This window comes from Chondrus crispus, genomic scaffold, assembly GCF_000350225.1.
Source record: "Chondrus crispus Stackhouse genomic scaffold, scaffold_13, whole genome shotgun sequence".
NCBI lineage: Eukaryota > Rhodophyta > Florideophyceae > Gigartinales > Gigartinaceae > Chondrus > Chondrus crispus.
The window spans coordinates 211,536-232,832 of record NW_005179004.1 but is presented as its reverse complement, the minus strand read 5'-3'; the positions used below and the strand labels follow the sequence as shown (position 1 = coordinate 232,832).

Here is a 21,297-nt window from a genome sequence, read left to right as displayed (position 1 = left end):
GCTGCAGACAATAATATTCAAGCATCGTGTCCATTTCAATGGGCAAGAAGTAGAGCCGTAATTTCTTGAATACTTGTCAGCAATGTTAGAAATCAAGGTTAATCCAGTGGTTCACAAATAAACTGGACCATGTTATATCTGATTTGACCATATATTAATCTGGGTTCACAATTAATCCGGACCATGTTAAATATGGTTATAGACCTGAAAAAGGGGCCTCAGAATTAAGTTGGTCCAGGTTAATTGCTGTGATCGGTGTAACTCCCTTGTCCCCGGGGTGGACGGTGGTTTCTGCAGCGTCTTCGCCCTCGCCGCTAGCCTTGTCTGCCTCATGCTTGTCAATATCAACCTCCCCCTCAGCCACATCCGCTGCGTCCGCATACGAGCTAGCGGCGTCATCCTCGCCATGGCCCCCATCTGACGGGGTGTGCAAGCCGTCCTCATGCTCTTCGGCATCCTCGTGCTCACTGTCCTCCTCGTGCACCTCCTCTTCCACCTCGGAGTGCTCCTCCACATCCCCCATGTCGCGTCTCTTCGTCGGTGGGGTTCTCTCGACACTTTCCGTCCAATCAATTGTATCTCCCCTCTTCCCATCCTCACGTTCACTCGCGCTGTTCGCGTCGTCCTCATCGACGTCTTCATCGACAACGTCGGCCACGTCATCGTCGTCGGCCTCGTCGAAGCTATCCTCCGTCCCGTCGACATCGATGGGGTCCTCCTTGCCCAGGATCGCGTCGGAGTCGCGATCGACGTCCGGAACGCGATGTGGCCCCGAGAGCGGCTGGGATGCGTGCGTGTGATCCGAGTCGGAGACGACGTCGATGTCGGGGGGGGCGCCACGGTCGAGCGAGACGTCCACAGACACGCCCTTTACGTTGGAGACGACTTCGGGCGTGTGGAAGGATGCGGCTGTGATGGGAGTGATCGCGGGGTCCTCGGACGTATCCGCGTGGACATGCGGTGGTTCTTATGCAACGAGGCTTTCGGTCGCAGTCGATTGCTCAACGTTGCCCTGCTCCGCGGCATCCGGCGGCGAGGCTTCTTGGTCGGGGACGGCTGCCTGTTCTGGCATGGAGTGAGGGGGTGGGAGACGGGAGCCGTGACTGTTGCCGTTTGAGAGGACGGGGGTTCCCAAACGGAGTCTGTGTCTCTTGATCCATCCAAAAAAATTAAAAACGGGGGAAATTTGAGAAGCGCAAAAGGACGTTTGAAGACAAGACAGCTCGGATACGTCTACGCATGTCCGACCAAATCACGTCTCCCAACTAAGGAGCGTGCCTGCGTGAGCTGTTCCTCTGCCAACGCATTCTAGTCAAATGTCATGAACACATGCAAGATGCGCGGGCACTAACAAATTACCCCAGTGCCCGCAAGTTTTCTGTTTCATTCATTGCAGAAGGGCTTTTACGAATGCGCGTGGCTACCCACTTAAGCAGCAAGACTCTCCACTATCTACTCGACAAACTTCCTCCCTCAGAACTCTGGCAACCTCCTTAACAACGTCTTCCTCCTCCGTCCTCCCACACAGCACACACTCGAGCAGTCTCCGCGCCACGCTCGCGAACAATCTCTTCTTCCGTGCGCCCTCATGCAACGGGATCAAGCTCGTGAACAAGCTACACACAACCAGCACGACGTCTCCCCAATCCACGCCGTACGAATCTTCCACATACCCCCTGACGACGCCCTGCGCCCTTCTCCACCTGGCCTCGACAAAGCGTCGACGGGGACGGCAGCAAGGATGTTGTCGTATCCGGAGAGGCTCTGCACGACCTTTGCGACGTCGTACACGGCGTCTTCGGCGAGCGTGCGGGCATCTCCCTGTGCGCTGTGCATGTCGATGAGGGCGATGCCGCCGTGCACGCGGGCGAAGACGTTGGTGAGGACGGGGTCGCCGTGGATGACGCGGGCGGCGCGGCCGCGGCGGCCACGCGCGTACGCGCGGAGGAAGGGGAGCAGGGCGTCGAAGTGGGCGGCGGGGAGCCCGGCAGCGAGGTCTCCAAAGCCTCAAACCGGTCCATTTTCCGTAGCGTAAATTTGCAGTTCCCTGTCATGGTGATTGAGAACGAATTCCGCAACCCAGTCGCGTACAAATCCACATCTCCAGAAATCATCTTGAGCTTGCGCGGTTCGGTAGGGAACCGATATTTTATCTCCCCATCAAAGCTGGGCTTCGACAGTCGAGCTATGAAAACGGCAGCAGAGTACTCCGATTCTCAGTATCCGCTAAGCTTGTAACCCGGGAAACCCATGTTCGTGTTTCCACCAACGGTAATCAGAAAATCGCCGTCCTGGCTAAACACTAATCCGTTCACTGAGTGGTCATGATTGGAGACAGGAATGCAACTGACGATTCGCTTGTCGTACACCAAGCAGACGCCTGAGTCTGTTGTATCAGTGCCCGGCTTCAAACGGCCAACGGCTTCATTCGAACATATGTCCTTGATGCTCCGATCTACACGTTCCCGCTCATTCCAGAATATCGTACTTGTCGACGCGTATGGTTTCATTTCCTTGTCACGCGGATCGAATGTTATGGCGAGAATATCCCGGACAGCAGGAATACTGTTTTTTGTGTACTTAGCAGCTTTCAATGCTTTAGAGTGACATTGTGATGACATCTTAAGAGTATCCACGTCGTACTCTACCAATTGGACGCTGCCACCCAGAGTACCAAGGTAGATCTTCCCATCTTGTCCAATCGCAACAGAAGGAGGCAGCTCAAGGGTGTCCAACAGACTGCCATTCGCTCTCTTCAGTGCCGTCGTAGTGAATCCAATGGAATTACATGACTGAGTGGAGGTGGGGTGGATCGGTGTGTGCGATGTCGCGGGAGTACTTTTAGCGATACGCTCGGAGGTGTTGCGTGCCGGAAATACGTAGGGAAGCTTATTTAAGGTAGTTATTGCATGTGCGCGTAAAGATTGGCGTCAGCAACAAGGTGGAAGACCAGGTTGATGCGAGGCTCGAGCTCGCGCTGTCTTCTCTGTCGTCGACGACCACGTTGCGCATAAGTTACTTGAAAGTCAGAATCGGATATTTCTCACTTCATCAAATCTGCCACCGCCTTGGCACAGCTTCCGTCAACTGCCCAGGGAAGGGGCCCTGTCAATGTTAGTTTACGAGTCAGTTTACGCACTTGAAGCGCATCGCTTCCTCTGACCTCTGGCCCTCTACGCAACCCATCAACCAGCCCAAGAAGCGCAAGCAGCAAAGTGGTATTGCTTTGCTGCACGTGACTTGCCCACCATCTTCTCGTCTCAACGAATACCAAGTTGACTGCCGAGCTCCAAATTCCACCCCCTCGCCTCCAACCTCCATCTAAACTGTGGACTTGGACGCAAGTTGCGTGCAGAGTGAGTGCACTACGAAATGCGATGCAGCACGCAATGCACAGTGCACTACGAAATGCGATGCAGCATGCAATGCACAGTGCACTCACCTCGCACTCCAGGTTACATAGCATTTTCGGAGGGCGGTATGAGTGCAGGACTATCATACACTCATGCCACCCTCTGGGTGCACTCCAAGCGCCACCAATAGGAAGTTGTGTGGCCAACAGCGGCAACAATTCGCGTTCACAGTGCACTCAAACATGCTAAAAATCTCAAATTGCACTGTAGGTGCACTCAAAAAATCCATTTTTTTCTTCTATGGCCGACAGGAAGCGCACGCAGTCCCTACGAACGTACCCTCACGGAAGATTAGCGTGGTCAAAGGGGTCACGATACCCCTATGACCCAAGCGATGGTCCCCGTTGCAACACCGATGGGGGGCTTCGCTTCCTGCAAACCCACCCCAAAACAGCGCATACGAATTTATGCCTAATGGCTCAGGGTGTCATGGACCTCTTCCCGGGCGAGCAGTTTACGGTACTGGTCAGTACTTCGGACACCGCGCGGTCCACGTTCCCGAGGATACCTTTGTCGGTCTGGCGTTGCCTTCCCCCACAAACATGTTGACACTTGGGGCGTCGACTCCGTGAGAGGCCAACACTAAGGAACGAGAAGGGAACAAAATTAATTCCTCGACCGCTACGGAGGAACGCAAGTCACGCGGAGGAACCGCTATGGACGAAGGCGGATGAAATTACTCAACTACAAAGGAATGCGCCCGACGTGAAGAACCCTCTCAGAAGATGGCAGAAGAGAATCCGCGACCGCTACGTAGGGAGCTGCGAGAGGCGAAGATTTGAAGGAAGAATTAAATTGAATATAATACAATAAGTATAGTTAAGTATAGTATAATACAATAAGTATAGTTAAGTATAGTATAATACAATAAGTATTTTTCGTACAGGAGTCGCAACTCCTGTACGAAAAATAGACCCGTTTAAAAAAACGTTTACCTAGAAGGAAGAAGATGGTTGAGTGGTTTAAAACAACGGTTTGCTAAATCGTCACGTGCAAAAAACTTTCGTACGTCGTGGGTTCGAATCCCATTCTTCTTAGATATAATTGTATTAAAACTTTATAATTGTTTGTTCAAGCAACTATAAAACACTTACTACTACTTATTGTATTATGCTATACTTAACTATACTTATTGTATTATACTATACTTAACTATACTTATTGTATTATACTATACTTAACTATACTTATTGTATTAAAACTTTATAATTGTTTGTTCAAGCAACTATAAAACACTTACTACTACTTATTGTATTATAAGATTAAATCTTCGATCGTTAGGGAAGGACACGCGCGACGCGACGAACCGGATACGGACGACGCCCACAGTGGCAACTTCGCTCAAGCGGATGAGCGGACAGATACGGACGCGCAGAAGATGCGCTCGTGGGAAGAGGACATACACATTGGCGCAGAAGACAGTACCGTTCGGGCAGAAATTATGGACATGCTGTCCCGGTTCAAGAACATGTGGTTCGGCCGCTTAGGTAAGATCGACGCCACAAACCATTGCATCGATATGAAGCCCGGTGCGAGGGCGATCTACTAAGCGCCCTACCGAGCCGGACAGATCGCGCGCGAGAGGGAGAAGAAGGAGATCGACTGCATGCTGCGCGCGAGAATCATCGAACGGACATCGGCCGAATAGGCGAGCCCGGTGGTCTTCGTCCCAAAAAAGGACGGGACCATGTGGTTCTGCGGTGATTATCGCAAGCTGAATGCCGGTACGGTTTGCGATTCCTACCCTCTACTGCGCATGGACGAATGTATCGACTAGCGAGGCGATGTCACTGTCTTACCACGCTTGAATGTAATACCGGGTATTGGCCGGTGGAGATCGCCAAGGAGGATGGCGATTAATCCATGCTCGCGTCGCACTCTGGACTCCACCGCTTTCTACGTAAGCCGTTCCGTCTCAAGAATGCGCCCGCGACATTTCAACGAGCGGTTGATATCATCCTATCCCTCGTGAAATGGATCACCGCGATGGTCTACTTCAATGACATCATTTTCTACTCGCGATCCGTTTCGGAACATATAACGCACGTTCGCGAGGTAGTACGGCTGCTACATAATGCGGGCGTGTCGCTAAAATTGTCGAAACGCGGGATTTTAGACACCTCCGTAACCTATCTCCGACACGTGATACGTCCGGGACGATTGGAGGAGGAGCGTCGCAACGTCATCCCGATCGAGCGCGCGCACATACGAACCAAACAAAGCTGCGATACTTTCTTGGGATGTGCAACGTGTACGGACGGTTCGTTTAAGGATTCACGAAGATTGCCGCGCTGCTGAACAAGAAGACCGGCGAGAATGAGCCCCACGAATTCGAGACATTTACCAATACGGAATACGCGGCGTTTGAGGAATTGAAGCAACGCCTCGTGTCGCCGCCAATCTTCACACTGCCCCGTTACGGAGTTTAGTACACGTTGGACACCGACGCGTGCGGACACCAAGTGGGTTGCGCCCTTCTACAGGAGCAACCCGAAGGAGGTACTCGACCGATCGAATATTAGAGCCGCACGTTACCCGATGTGGAGCGCAATTATACGACTACCGAAAATGAATGCTTGGCCGTAGTGTGGAGCATACTCACGCTATGGCCGTACCTATGCGAGAGAGCCTTCAAGCTCGCCACGGATCACGAGGCCCTATGCTGGGTTCTCCATTTAGCGGCAATTCTGGTCGGCTCGCACATTGGCGCCTGCGCTTAGCGGAGTACGAATACGAAGTACAATACCGCTCGGACGTGACACAGCAGCTCGTCGACGGCGTCTCTCCCGTATGAACCGATGGCAGATATACCGAACCGGTCGACGATGAGGTCCCGTGCTTTGCTGTCCAGTGTGACGAGAGCAGTGAGACCCTCCTGGATAAGGGGCACTGGGATAAGTTAGTTCCTCCACGCATGTCGCTGAGGAGCACAGAAGCTTTTTGGAAATGCTCCAGTATATAGAACGAAAATTATTCCTAAAGAGGGGTACCTTTCGCTAAAATGCAAAACGTTTGCTCCTTGAACTACTTCTACTCGTCAAGTCTGATTTATTTTCTGACATATGAGGCTTCTGCGGGCAAATGTGTTCTGGGGTCTGTTTGATAAAAGTGGCGGGGAGCTCTATGCCATAAGGGGACAAAACTTTCGCCGTATAAAAATGGGGTAAAGCGAAGCTTACAAAACGATGTTAGGTACGCTGCCCGGGACGCATAAATTTGTTCTCAAATGTATTTTGGCACCTTTCAAGAGCATGCCTCGGGCAGAGTGGTACGGGCAAATGCTCTGGAGATGCTCGAAAAGTGATAATTTTCCGTGTGGTAGTGGTTGTTGCAATTTACCTTTGTTGATCTGTGGCACAGACGCTGCAGTTGCCCGGAGCTGTCCGCTTAAGTACACGGCTCTATCGTAGCTCTACAATAGGTGCTATGTAACTACAGCATTCGCAATTAGCCTTATCTTTGCCGTATTGCACTAATGGCATCCGTATGGCCATGAGGGGACTAACCCGCTATCGGGTATTGGAGATGTTAGCTTTGTAGGGATCCGGCGTGGGCGCAAATGCATGCGCGGGCGTGGACGCTCAAATGTCTGGGACCTTGATTTCGAGAGCGTTTTCAACGATTCCAATTTTGGGTCCGATTTTTGAACACATAAATTCGGTCATTGGGGCACTACAGTACCAACCCTGTGGCGGATCAAGGTTGATACTGGTGCCACTTTCAACAAAAAGACACTAGTGATTTTGAAGAGTTCCCGAAATTCTTGCAGACGATCTCCGTCTATGCAGGACGAACGATACCGAGACCACTCCCAATTGCCGCAACACGCTTCGCCCAAACTGGGGGCAACACGGCGAATAATTGCCCCTGTATCAGCACCCTGCCCGAATGCAAGGGGAGCTGGGCATTATTTGGCGTAGCCCCTAATATTTGTGCTATGCTTTGGGACCTTCCCAGCCATCGTCGCCCAATCTCGTCTCGCTTCGCTCACCTTCTGTGGTCACTGCTTTTTCTGAAAGTTGTACACCAATGAGAACACGCACCGTGCAATTGCAGGAGTAGACGCAAAACCGTTCAGGAAATTGTCGTGGTGCTTTGTTCATCTGCTTGCGGACCTTCAAATTGTTCGTATTAATTCTTTATTTTCAGGAACACCCGAAGTTTCTATATTTTCGATATACTAACATCTTTCGAACTGGCAAAATGTATACATTCTTTGATTTCATCTCAAGTTTTGGAAGATAAACTCTGCAGCCGTCGCCATGTTACATTTCACCGTTCTCTTCGTCGGCGTATGCTGCATACGGTATGCATCCGTGCCCACCGCACAGTACCAGATTCTTGCACACGCCGTTTTCCTCGTTTCCTGCCAGTGCAACACACATGAGCGCCGGCAAAATATAGATGCAGGGAAGGGAGGCCTTACCATGACGCCGTTTCCGCGAAAGCCCAGATCTCAAAAACTTCGGGTTCTGAGCTGACGTCACCTTACGGGCGCCTGCAGATTAGTGCTCTATGTATGTACTGCACGCAAAGGTACAATTGCTTCCTTTGTGTATCCTGCACCTTGGTTTTAAACTTGTAATGTATAAATAGGGCATACTAGCTGCGATGCATTCGTGTCCCTGATGAGTAGTTGTCGAAGAACTCGCGCCAAGCGCACACTGGAAGCAATATGTTCCAGAACACTGTTGCGAGTTGGGCGCTGCGCAGCGGAAGTACGTCCATCTTTAAGTCGGGAAAGAGACCCTCCCCTAACTCACGAACTCCACCCGCAGCACTGTTAGAGTCAGTAAGTCGTGTAGACATACGATCGAAGCTTACGATTCAAAGGGACTGGCTCTTTATTGAAAGATGGGGAAAAGGTCGCATCTAACTGATACAGCCTATCCAAACAACCTAATTGCCCGCTCCTGACAGTTCTGAATCTGATCGAACAGTTCCACTACAACACTTAGTGGACAGGGGCGACATGCGATTTGTAGCAGCACTTGAACTCAGGCTTCGGCTTGTTGTAGTGGTGGGGGACCGGGTGGTGGACCTCGGGCGGCGGGCACTTCATGATCTGACAGTACGGCTTGTAGGGGCACTCACGCCTAGCGTCCCTCTTGGAGCCGCAAGTGCACGGACACTTGGGTGGTTCGGGGCTCTTTGACGGGGACGGGGACGGAGTCGCCGACGGGGTGCTGGATGGAGACGCGGACGGTCTCGGCTCATCCTTGTCACAGCACTGCGTACCAGGTTTACCGTGGTAGTAGCAGGTGCTCACCTCGCAGTGGAACCGGAACCGGTAGCTGCGGCAAGCACGGATGGCACGTCTGGCACCACGCCCAACGAGGCATTTGCATGGGCAGGGACGATAGCTGCGGCTGCGGGCTTCAGTGGGAATGTCCTCAGCGAAGACAGAGGTGAGGGCGAGGCCGACAATGGCCAAGAAAAGGATGAACTTCATGATTGTTTGGATGAGTGGTGTGAAATTTCTTCCTGTTGGTGATGGGCTGTGGGTGATGGGAACTCAGAAGGTTAAGCTGACTCAAGCGGTTTATACAGATACGAGGGTTGGTGATTTCGCTATTGTTGAGGGGAAAACGCAGGCCCAACAGCTGTTCCCAATCTTGCTTCGTAGATTTTCTTGAGAACACCAAGATCAAGGTTTTGATGGCATGCAGTGAAGCTATGTTCTATGACTGAACAGGTTTTATTGTAGTGTGTACAACTTGGAGAATGAGTTTCTCCTCGGAGAGATCTTGAATTTCATGATGAGCAGTATAAAAAACCGCCGCCCCGCAGCCATCATCGCCAGCAAAGACGAAAGCATCTTACATTCATGCTTTTCACAGTTTTCGGACGTGGATCTCAACATGGAATAGCTCTGTTCATTAAATTCTTGTTCGTACTGCGGGGCATGTGTGAACAAGAGACCGATGACTTCTCGTTTATTCGTCGTCGCTCGTTGGTTATAAGTCTGTTCCCTTCGGTACAGACTGTCCTATGCGGTCTGAAACTACAAAATGACTATTGGCGCATGTGATTGTGCGGTCTGACAGTCCCCGGGTTCGCTAATACGGGTTTTGGGTCGACGAAGCTGAGTTTGTTGAGAAGGTTTTTTGTGCGTTGGGGTCCGAGGGGTTTTGTGAAGTAGTCGGCTACGTTCTCCTCGGATGGTATGTGGTGAATCTTGACCGTTCCTCTTTGTATGTGGTTCTGTATGAGGTGGTGTTTGATGTCAATGAATTTTCGGCGTTTGGTTGGGGCCGAGTTTTGGACGACGAGGATCGCGGCCTTGTTGTATACGTAAAGAGGGTCGGTTGGGTTTCCGGTGTGTGCGCATCGACAAGGAGGCGGTGAATCCAATGTGCTTGTTGTGTTGCCGCCGTCGCTACCACGTATTCGGCTTCACACGTGGAGTCCGCGACTACGGATTGCCGTGCCGATGTCCATCTTATGGGGGCGTCGTGGAACATGTGGACAACTTCTGTTTTGGAGCAGAGTGCGTGGTCATTGGCGGAGTCTGAGTCGCTGTATGTGCGGAGGCTGGGACGGGCGTTCGGTGTGCTTGCCTTGAACAGGATTCCGTCGTGTTTTGTGCTGCTTAGGTAACGAAGGAGCCAGTGGAGGTGGTTTTTGTGCGTGCGCGCCGGTTTGTGCATGACGAATGCGAGAATGCTGACAGTGGGGTGTGTATCGGGTCTTGTGCTGTCTGCTAAGTAGCGGAGATCGCCGATTGTCTATCTAAAGAGGAATGATTGCTGTTGGTCCAGGCGTGGTTCCTCTTTTGTGTATGTGAAAGCTTTGGGCGGTAGCGGTGTGCGCTTTGCGTTGGAGGAGAGCATGCCCTTTATGGTGAGTATAGTTCGAGCAACGTTTGGTTGGGATATGTATATAGCGAAGTTGGCGAGGCGTTGTACGTGCCATTTGAGGTACTTTGCTGGAAAGCCAAGGCGGTTGATTTTGTACTTGGCTGTGAGGACGGCGTGGATCTCGTCTTGCAGCGTTTGGGAGGATGCCACTGAGAGGAAGTCATCCATGTTAATGGCCACTAGGATGAGACCTTGTTCGGATTTTTTGTAGAAAAGGCAGGGGTCTGCCTGAGTAGGTTTGTATCCGTGTGAGGTCAGATGTTTGGACAGGCCGTTGTGATAAATTCGTGCTGGCTGCGGTGTACTACATATATTGCGCATGAGGAGTCCCGCTTTGCCTGGATGTTTAAGAGTCCCGTCAAAGCGGGGGTGTTGCTTGATATACACTGGTTTTGTTTGGGGGAATTTTTCGTGGAGGTATGCTGAGCGGATGTCCATGTGCTCGAGGGACCAGTTGTGTGAGGCGGTGATGGCGAGCAGTAGGCGTACTGTGGTCTTGTCTGCCATATAGGTCGTTACTTGCTCTGGATCATAGTGCGTGCCTGGGGTCATGCGGTCGCCTCTGGCTGCCCATCGCGCTTTTCGGGCGGTGACGGTGCTGGTGTGGTCTCGAATGTATCGAAACGTCATTGTGAGGGGTATCAACTTTGTATGCTTGGGGAGCTGTGTGACTGCTAGCCATTGGATGGTTTCGGTGTTGTCTAATTTATCCAGTTCTGCGTCGTGTGCTTGTACCCATTGGGCCGCGTCTGGGTAAGTTCTAGCTTCCTATCTGGTGCTTGGGTCGGGTGTGGTGAGTGGGATTGGTGTAGCTGGTGAGGTGCGGAGGACTGCTGTAGTGGTGACGGCGGGGTCGTGTGCTTTTGTGTAAGGATGAAAGTCCTGCGTGCGAGTGATGTGGTACTTGTGAGTGTGCGTGTCTTGCACTGTGATCGATTGGGGGCTGTTGGAGTACATATATCGTACTGTACGGCTGCGTGTGTCAAGTTTCTTTTTGGTACCGTAGATGGGGATCGTGCCCAGTTGTCCGAAGATTAAAAGTTGTTTGGGTTGCGCTTGTCGTGTGGCCACAGAGTGTGGGGTGCTTTCCCGGTTGCCCGGTGGGGATGATGTTTTATTTGTACGCTGCGTCGCGTACTGCGTCTTCCCAATACGCGTCAGGGAGGATGGCGTGATGGAGGTTGGCTCTGGCGGCGTTCATGAGAGTTTGATTAATTCTCTCTGAGATAGAATTTTCCTGGGGTTGGTGCGGGGTGTTATTCTCGTACTTGATGCCTAATGAGGCATCTGTCTGGAATGAGTGGTTGGACTTGAATTCGCGTGCGTTATTGGCGCGGTAGAAACTCGGGAGACGGTTGCGTTGTTTCATTATGGCGAAAAATTGTGGCATGATGGTGCTGACTTCGCTTCTCGTTCTCAGAAAATAAAGCATGACGTACCGGGATGCCGCGTCAATGTACGAGAGGAAGTGGTGATTGCAGTGGTTGGATCGAGGATGGATGAGGCCGCATGTATCGGAGCTTAGGTATTCACCTGTACTGTAGTGATGTTGAGTGGGGGCATGGCGTGCCGGTCGCTGCTTTGCGTGCGCGCATTCAGAGCATGACAGTGGGCGGCGTGTTGAGGCGAGGGATGCTGGAAGGCCGTGTATCGTTCGCGATTTGGCGATAGTTTGGATTGTACGTAAGGATGCGTGGTTCAGTCGCAGGTGCCAGTGGTGTAAGATTTGGTCAGTGGCCTTACAAGGGATCGGTAGGATGTGTGGTGCTGGCGTTGAGCGTATGGGTAAAGGTGTATTTGGTATCTGTTGTGTGGTAATGGGGCGTAGTGCTCGACTTGTGATGAGGGGTGGGTTGGCTGAGGTTAGTTGGCGGGGGTTGGCTGTGGAGTGTGTGGTTTCGGATTGCGTCGCGGTGCGAGGATCGTGCGCGCTCCTCTGGCTTGGAGGCTGCTTGTCATGTCCGGGGAAACGACGGCTGAAACCTTGAGCATGTGTCCCTTAATCGTCTTGATCGTCGTCTGCCCAGCGTGAGTGAATTGCACGATGTGGTTGGTGGCTGTTTTTGTTTTGGGGCAGATCGGCCTTGGTTGGTATATAGCAGAGAGGTTTTTGATATGGGACGGGTGAGCGCCCAAATCGAGGATGTACGTACAGTTGTCGTGGAAGGGGGCTTGGCTTGCCGTGTCGTCCATTGCCGTTTCGGTGTCGCTGTTGTAGTCAAAGTGACCGTGAGCGGCACGTGCTGTGTGGTATGGCTTTGATCGTGGCGGCTGGCATGTACTGTGACGGGGGTGTGCTGCGTGGTCGCGTTCGAGGTCCGTGTGTCTGGGTCGGGAGACGCCGAGGGACATGTGGAAGCGGCATGGATGTTTTGGGACGTGGAGGTTCCGGCGTGGGGTGCGGTTGTACCATTGTGGGGCCGGTGCTGAATTTCTGATTGAATTTGAGGCTCCTGCGTCGTCGTTCATGTCATACGGTTGAAATTGCGTCGGTTGCCTGTACATGGTCAAACGGTTGAACTTGTGTACGAAGTCTTTTGTGTCCTTAGTATCTAGAGCTCTGAGATGGATTCCTATGGTGGCGGTGGACGGGTTGAATCGCAGCCCGTCGATGAGGAAATCGACAGTGGTTTTTGTAGTATATCGACGAAGTAATTAGATTAGAAATTGGATCCAGCGCTGTAAGGCACGAGCCTTACAGGCCACGAGCGCACGTGTACTCCACGTGTACTACACGTGTATGACGCGTGTACCAGCAGCCCACTGGCTGACGGTGCGCACTACTGTAGCGCCGTCGAGCACAGTACGTACTGTACTCCGTGATGATAGACGGTTTTGTAACATTAAATACAGGAGCGGACCGACGGCGGACGGGGGCGACAAGCACGGACTTGTTCTCAACCGACCTCCAAGTTCAGTCCACCCAGCTTATTGTAACTACGCGCCATCGCCTTCGCGTGCGTTAGGAGGAAGGGACCGGGTAGGGGACACACGCGTGCGCAAGCGAGCCTAGATCCGCCTCCGCCCGTCAGCGCTGGTACGTTACCCAGCGCTGCTCCGGGGCGTCGAGGCGTAGATCGGCCCGTGCGTACGCTCGTCCCCGACCTTCCCGCTCTACCACACCGCCACCAGGGCCCGCTTCCCTGCCTCGTTAGCTGGTGCTTCACCCGTCTTCCCGTTCGAACGGGGTCTACAGGTCGAACTACGCATACACGCTCGTTCGTCTGGGGGTGTTTATGCTACAGTTTTGGGGTTTAAGATCTCTGGGTACCGTGCTGCGATCATTCTCGTCCGGATTTGTTCGTGGGCAGAGATGTACTGCTCCAGGGTCATATCAGGGAGATATTGCGCTTGTTCAGCGAGCTGCTTCAGATATTTGTGGTCTGAGGCGGTGGTCGTGTCCACGTGGGACGTGACAGCCTGGATCAGTTCGTACGGGGTTGGGTCGCTGGTGGGGGTGAGGATTAGGTTGGCGATCTGGGGGGAATTGATGTGATTAACTTGCCGAGTAGGTAGTTTTTGTTTCTTTGGAATGTGGCAAGGTCTGTGTCATCTTGTGGGGGGTTGGGGTTGCTTAGTATGTGTTGGATGGAGTTGATAGTGTGTGCTGCTGCTCGTGTAGCGATGATCCACGGTCCGTAGTTCATGGAATCTAGGCGTGGAATGTCAGGTCGTTTGTCCATGTTGAGTATGTCTTGGTTTGTGTTGATGTCTTGTCTTTTTGTTTTGGCGTTTGTCGTTTGGTGTGTTGTGTGATGTGTTGTGTTGTTTGTCATGTGATTTGTCGTGAGGTTTGTCGTATTGGTTGTCGGCGTTGGATGTGTTGTGTCTTTTGTCTGGTGATTTGTCGTGAGGTTTGTCGTATTGGTTGTTGGTGTTGGATGAGATTGTGCGGGTATGTAAGAGTGGAGTGGGGTTTAGCCTGGGGCTCCTCCGCAGTGAAAGGGATCGTTTTGTTCGTGTCGGTGTGGGTTGTGTCGCTGATTTCCGATGACGGGAAGGTGGTGTTATGCAAGGTAGCGGAAGGTGCCCATAACCTGTGTGAACAAGAGACTGATGACTCCTCGTTTACTCGTCGTCGCTCGCTGGTAATAAGTCTGTCATTTGCGGGACAGACTGTCCTGTGCGGTCTGACAGGGCAGGTGAGAACTGCAAACTTACCGTGGCCGATAACGAAACTGCATCTGTGTGACAGCAGAAGAAAAGGCCGCCCGGCAGGATGTTTTGCGGTAACTGCAAAGATTGACGAGGCATTGGAAGTAGTCATAGTAGCAGCAAAGATGGGGTTTGAATGAAACGGTCGGTGTCCATTTTTTGGAAAGTAGCTTGCAAGAACGTTTTAGCTGGAGTACATGTTGAAGAACTATGCTATTGCATGAATTATGATTTTGTGATCTTTTCAAAAAGGGTACATGCCTGGGGATTGCCTCTTGATTGCATGTCCCGAGATTTCTCAGTACAGGCTGGTTTTACTTGTCCGGCAAGTTTTGCGAAAAACATCAAATTTGCATGTTCGTTGACGGCTCACGGCAGTTGACGAAGTAATGAAATATGCAATCCAGGACAAGGATGCTTTCTATGAAATATGGGATCCATAGCCGGCAGCATCTGTTTGTGTTGCGAAAGGGATAGGGTTGGCCAGGAATATGAAGGGACGCGGTAAAACTCTCGGGAGAAGAAGCCCGGCTTGACGAGATGTTTTCAAGGATACTTTAGCGATGCGCAGGGTTAATAAAATGAACAGAGTGAGTTACTTGTGTTGAATAGTTTTTGCAAAGCGGTTCTTAAGTTGGACACACTTGGGGTTGCAGGTTATGTGGCTCTCAGGGTTAGTGAGTGGTTGTGCCTGCCCCCTTTTGGTTTTATTGCCAGCACGCCACAATTCGTGGAGGTCTTGGGATCGATGCCTCTTTATTATTTTGAACCTCAGGTCTTTGAGGCTTTATGTAGGGATTTGACTACCGGAAAACCACACGAATCGTTAGACAGTTCCTCTCTTCTAGAATGCATGCACCATCATGGTGCATCAAATAATGTCAAATGCAAGAGAGGGACAGCTAACACTTCCCACAAGGTACTGTGTCACAGTACCACAGTTTCCCCGTCCGTAATCCGCGCCTTTTATAGAAATCGTATCTGAAACTTAGAACAATACAGTACGTGCTAGACTACAATAAACTATCCTTTCACTCTATAACTAATCTCCATACAATTACTTATGTCTTTGCCTTCAATCTCCCATACCATCCTCTTTAATACTAGTGGATACTGTACTCCGCCTTTGACAATTCTTTTAGGTATGGCATAGAAATTATATTGGAGTTCTATGCCATCCTTTTAAATTCAGTGCATGTTGGATGTGTCATCCGAATCCAGCAGTGACTGGGAAAGTCTAGAAAATATTCCTAAAAATTAATACCTGTGACAAATGCCACGATGGCAAATGCGGAGATTGGGCAGATAAGAAAAGAGGGCATACCTTTAGAACTCTAGATGCAATGCCCTGGAATACTCTAGACCGCCAAGCACGCCTCCCTTCAATCGCGAGTTCCATAACGCCAACATACAACGTTGGGGACGTCTGGAAAGGTCTAAGGAGAAACTGAGGAATAGTTTGCCATGCTGTAGCGTACCGACAAAAAGTCTATATAAGCCATCGACATTTAGAAGTAGACACAAAAGGGGAAGGAAGGACAATGAAAAAACAGAGAAGAGAGAGAGAACACGTTCAACTAAAGCTTGTTGATTATAACAGAGTTTACCCTTCTGTCCCTCCCAACATGCTACAATGCAAACACTCATTTCCACGCCAACAGTCCGAAGGCATATACGGAAAAAGTCCAGTTGCTGCCCTTTGACAAGTCTGTGCGAATGGACTAAGCGCAGGAGTGAGCGGCATGAGCGGCTTTGGGTGTTCCTCGAAGGGCACATGAGGTTTACTTTAAGAGCTACTCGAATTCCACATGCTATCAAACAGACACACTTCCTCGTACAACTGCAAGCCAAGGAGGAAGCTTGGCGCCACCAGCCGATGAGGCAAGGACTGACGGCGCTGCGTATTGGGCTATGTGTGTGACATCCTATACACCTGCTCAATACATTCTTTGCTCTAAACAAAATCATAAACTTCCCAGTTTACAAGCAGTAAGATGGAACTGAACTACAAACAACATGGGACATAGTATATGTGTCCAGAACGACCTTGTGCCGTTTGACTGAGGAGGCCACAACTGAGCTACACTCATTCTCTCACTTCTTACCAGCAGTCGACCCCCAACGCGAGACATGGACCCCTCATGGCTTAATAGTGCGGCTTGTAGCAGCATTGGAACTTCGGCCTCGGCTTGTAGTACTGGCCATAGGGGTTGGTATGGTGATCATTACTGTGATCCTCCGGGCACCGTGTGACCTCGCAGTACGGCTTGTAGTGGCAATCGCGGCGGGCAGCTCCCCTGCGCGTGCAGACGCAAGGGCACTTCGGTTTGGGCGAAGGAGTGGGCGTAACTGATGGGGTAGGCGTGGGCGTAACTGATGGCTTGTGAACATCACAGCAAGTCTTTCCGGGGCGGTAGTGCTTGGTGCAGTCCTGCACCGAGCAGCTGTACAGGAACCGGCGACGCTTGCACATCCGGGTAGCCGTCTGTTCAGCGTAGTATCCCAGGATGCAACGGCAGGGGCATCTCGGGCGGTGAGGTGGGTAGTACGGTACCGCACGTGCCGCAGTTGGGGTGTCTGCGGCGAAGACAGAGGCGACGATGAGGCCCAGAACGGCGAGGAAGAGCGTTGGCTTGATCATTGTAGGTGGTAGGCAGTCGGTGTTCGGTTGCGAAATTGGATAGGTGGTGGCTCTTCCGTGGTGAGCGTGGATGCGAAGTTGTGTGAACGATGGAGACGAGGAGATCTCTGGTATGGGGAGAGGTGCTTATATATACAGGATTGCAGAGGTGAAGTATCGCAATTGTGCAGCGTTGGGTTTCCAGTCGGCAAGAAGGCCTGGCTTTTGGCCCATCGCATATCTGTATTCTTCTTCCATCAAGGCACAGGTGCGAGTACGACGGCACTCTCCAAACCCACAGGATCGCCAAGAATGGAGCGGCGTTCAAGTTAAAGATGCTCTTTAAGGATGGTGTATAGAAGCGTGGGTAGTGATGTACAGTACAACGACGAATACTTGCCTCTCCTTCGATAGATGTTGCTTTCTAGGTCTGGCCGACGTTCGTACCATGGATCCCTGAGGGATCCACTTATGCAGCTCACGGGAATGAAGAGCGAGAATGTGGTATGCTAGCCGTAACATGTAAGATTGGAGGTATGAAGGAGGCGGAATCCATCGGGTTCTTGAGTCTCGATAGGTCCTGATTCTGCTTCATATCTTTCCATGTGGAAGAAGACACCTTCCCGAGTAATGCTTTACTAGTTGGTGGCATCAATCGAATCATATTAGTCAGCATAAAAAGAAGAATAGCGGGACGAGTGGGGACCGTGTGCGTAATTTCTACACGGAACAGCAGTGAAAATAGTGAAACCGCCTCTGTTCACTCGGCATTTATTCAGGAAAGAGATTACCAGCCGTGATGTCAGACAGGCAGTTTGTTGGATCAACTTCTTGAAAATCGAAGCGTTAAAAGTGGATGAGCAAAGTACACATAGCAACGTAGACCAAAGCTTATATTGTAGTGTTCCTTTTCGTTCGGTGGAAACAACTTGATACGACGTTTTGACAACCGTCTCCAACGCAATCGCAAGATTTCCAGAGTTGGAAGTCTTGCAGAAGCACATTTGAAGCATGTTAGCGTCATGTAATTGGGATGCTTTATGCTCCATAGGCGGGGAGACAAAAGACAGGGGTCCACTGTATGAAGCATTGCTTGAATTCGCCTCTTAACATAAGCCCATCGCGCGTGTGTCATCGATTATGCGATGAAAAGGATCGCAGTGCAAGGCAAAATACGAGAGTGCATATCATTTTCCAGAAAGGCGAATTCTCTCATTCATTGAAAACTTTGTACTAATCGCGAGGCATCAGTTGGCTGTAACTGAAAGCTGTACGGGCAGTATCGCTTGAGAGAGCGACCAGCACTACGCTTGTGACATTCTGTCCGAGTGCAGCCTCTTCATCTTTCAGATGTTAGTACGGTACGTCCTTCTTGCTTTGCTCACCCTCACAAACTCATATGTCTATGCCCTATGTCCGACCATGGACATGTACAGTATAGCTCCTGCCAGAGATTCAGCCTCAACGGCATACTGTACGCAGTTCCATGCAAAGAAAGATGTCTAATGTCGCGACATGCATATGACACAATATGTAAAATAATTGCCGCATTGTTGCATGACGTTGAGATAATACAATGATTTCAGATGGCTACGTTATCATCAACAGCGCAGCTTCAAGAATTAGCGAATAGCCGCCAAGAGGTGAGGAACCGTACGTGGTAACTCTGAATCTGAATCTGTTTCCGTTTGGTGTTTTGATTCGCAGCTACAACCTCTCGCTGGACATGCACCAATGCTATATCTGGATGCTACCCTGACATAAAAGCGATGCGATGGAGAACTTGAAGGCCGGATCTATAATACTGTATTCTGCTTGATGTGCAGCAGGATCTTTTTGTGAGTTTCCGCTCGTTGATTCTTGTTCCTGTCTCGATAGTTATCCACGACGTTGAATATGTCGCATGAACGAGAAAGATATCTATTCAAAGAGGGATGATACGCTTGCCACTAAAATGTTGGGCGCGTCACCACGGGAGAGGCCAACGGAATGGGTATCACCATATATCTCACAACCGGAGAGATTTAGAATAAATCTTCCCGATTGCCAGAGATATGGTGCATGCCAGTTGTCTGGATACGCTTTTTAAAACATCCAAGGGAATCCCTTTTACCATCACAACCATTGCCAAGTCATATATAAAAATGAATCCAACGGCGTGGCTCATCAGACATGTCCGTCAATCATCAATTTTTGCGTCCTGGATATCCTTCTGCGTTATGATGCAACACTGAATCTCAAGATGTCAAATATCTGGCAGCCGCTATGTCGAGAGAACGCTAATGGCACATGTACAGTGTTTTCCCAATGGTACGGCCCCAAGGATTAACCATCGCTGCCAAAAAGAAGATGGGAAAGACCCGACTCCAAAAACTTACTGCACAGAGTACAGCAAGGAAAAGGCACGGAATATTGTACATGCCTCAAACCGCGCCCGCGCAAAGATCGGCGCTCGCGCAGAGAGGGTCCTTCCGCGGGCCCGTAAAGGTCTCCCTCTGTAACTTGCATCCCAACCCCGCCGGTGCGCTCGCACAAATTCAGCTGCTGTATGCCCGCCTGCGTGTTAAATTGCGCTGTCCGGACTGGAGCGTGAGTTTTCATATGCGTGGAGCGAGACGCTGTCACTGTCATGTTATGTCATGTTGCTCTCATCTGCACATGTGACAACCTATCTCAGAGACCACCAAAATATTCCCGCTGACCGTTTCCAGCTAACTGAGCCGCTTTCATCCCATCGGGACGTTGCGGCCGTGGCATTGCTGTGCAGTGCAAATCTCAGCACCCAGCAATTGTCGGCAACCGCATCATGCCGAGTTCTTTCCCTGATGTCAGAGTGTCATCACCCGGCTGTGCTGGGAATCGCGACAAGTGGGCCCGTACGCAGGGGAACCCAAATCTGCAGCCGTCGCCATGTTGCATGTCACCGTTCTCTTCGTCGGCGTATGCTGCATACCGTATGCATCCGTGCCCACCGCACTGTACCAGATTCTTGCACGCGCCGTTTTCCTCGTTTCCTGCCATTGGGACACACATGCGCGCCGGCAAAATATTGATGCAGAAGGAAGGCTTCACTGTGATGCCGTTTCCGCGAAAGCCCAGATCTCAAAAACTTCGGGTTCTGAGCTGACATCACCTCACGGGCGCCTGCAGATTAGTGCTCTATGTATGTACTGCACGCAAAGGTACAATTGCTTCCTGAGCGTATCCTGCACCTTGCTTTTAAATTTGTACTGTACCATAGAGCATACTTGCTGCGATGCATTCGTGTCTCTAATGAACACTATAGTTTTCGAAGAACTTGGGCCAAGTGCAACCGGAAGCAATATGTTCCAGAACATTGTTGCGAGTTGGGCGCTACGCAGCGGAAGTACGTCCATCTTACAGTCGGAAAAGAGACCCTCCCCCAGCTCACGAACTACACCCGCAGCACTGTTGGAGTCAGTAAGGCGTGTAGACATACGATCGAAGCTTACGATTCAAATGGACTGGCTCTTTATTGAAAGATGGGGAAAAGGTCGCATCTAACTGATACAGATCATCCAAACGACCTAACTGCCCGCTCCTGGCAGTTCTGAGTCAGATCGAACAGTTCCACTACAACACTTAGTGGACAGGGGCGACATGCGGTTAGTAGCAGCACTTGAACTCAGGCTTCGGCTTGTTGTAGTGGTGGGGGACCGGGTGGTGGACCTCGGGCGGCGGGCACTTCATGATCTGACAGTACGGCTTGTAGCGGCACTCACGCCTAGCGTCCCTCTTGGAGCCGCAAGTGCACGGACACTTGGGTGGTTCGGGGCTCTTTGACGGGGACGGGGACGGAGTCGCCGACGGGGTGCTGGATGGAGACGCGGACGGTTTCGGCTCATCCTTGTCGCAGCACTGCTTACCAGGTTTACCGTGGTAGTAGCAGGTGCTCACCTCGCAGTGGAACCGGAACCGGTAGCTGCGGCAAGCACGGATGGCACGTCTGGCACCACGCCCAACGAGGCATTTGCATGGGCAGGGACGATAGCTGCGGCTGCGGGCTTCAGTGGGAATGTCCTCAGCGAAGACAGAGGTGAGGGCGAGGCCGACAATGGCCAAGAAAAGGATGAACTTCATGATTGTTTAGATGAGTGGTGTGCAAGTTCTTCCTGTTGGTGATGGGCTGTGGGTGATGGGATCTCAAAAAGGATGAGCTGACCCAAGCGGTTTATATAGATGCGAGGGTTGGTGATTTCGCTATTGTTGAGGGGAAAACGCAGGCCCA

General features: G+C 51.2%; 4 protein-coding genes; all 4 read right to left on the bottom strand.

The window, feature by feature from the left end:
• Positions 1-8,367: 8,367 nt before the first annotated feature.
• On the bottom strand, positions 8,368-8,865 carry CHC_T00002212001 (hypothetical protein). The gene has a single exon (XM_005713422.1). It carries the CDS (start codon positions 8,863-8,865, stop codon positions 8,368-8,370), a length of 498 nt encoding a protein of 165 aa, XP_005713479.1.
• A 6,889-nt stretch (positions 8,866-15,754) lies between these two features.
• CHC_T00002211001 (hypothetical protein) lies at positions 15,755-16,204 on the bottom strand. Its single transcript, XM_005713421.1, has one exon. It carries the CDS (start codon positions 16,202-16,204, stop codon positions 15,755-15,757), a length of 450 nt encoding a protein of 149 aa, XP_005713478.1.
• A 188-nt stretch (positions 16,205-16,392) lies between these two features.
• On the bottom strand, positions 16,393-17,287 carry CHC_T00002210001 (hypothetical protein). XM_005713420.1 is given in 2 exon segments: positions 16,393-17,065; positions 17,066-17,287. The coding sequence occupies 1 exon segment, from the start codon at positions 17,285-17,287 to the stop codon at positions 17,066-17,068; it is 222 nt and encodes a 73-aa protein (XP_005713477.1). The 3' UTR covers positions 16,393-17,065.
• A 2,895-nt stretch (positions 17,288-20,182) lies between these two features.
• CHC_T00002209001 (hypothetical protein) lies at positions 20,183-20,506 on the bottom strand. The gene has a single exon (XM_005713419.1). The coding sequence runs from the start codon at positions 20,504-20,506 to the stop codon at positions 20,183-20,185; it is 324 nt and encodes a 107-aa protein (XP_005713476.1).
• Between the last annotated feature and the right edge of the window lie 791 nt (positions 20,507-21,297).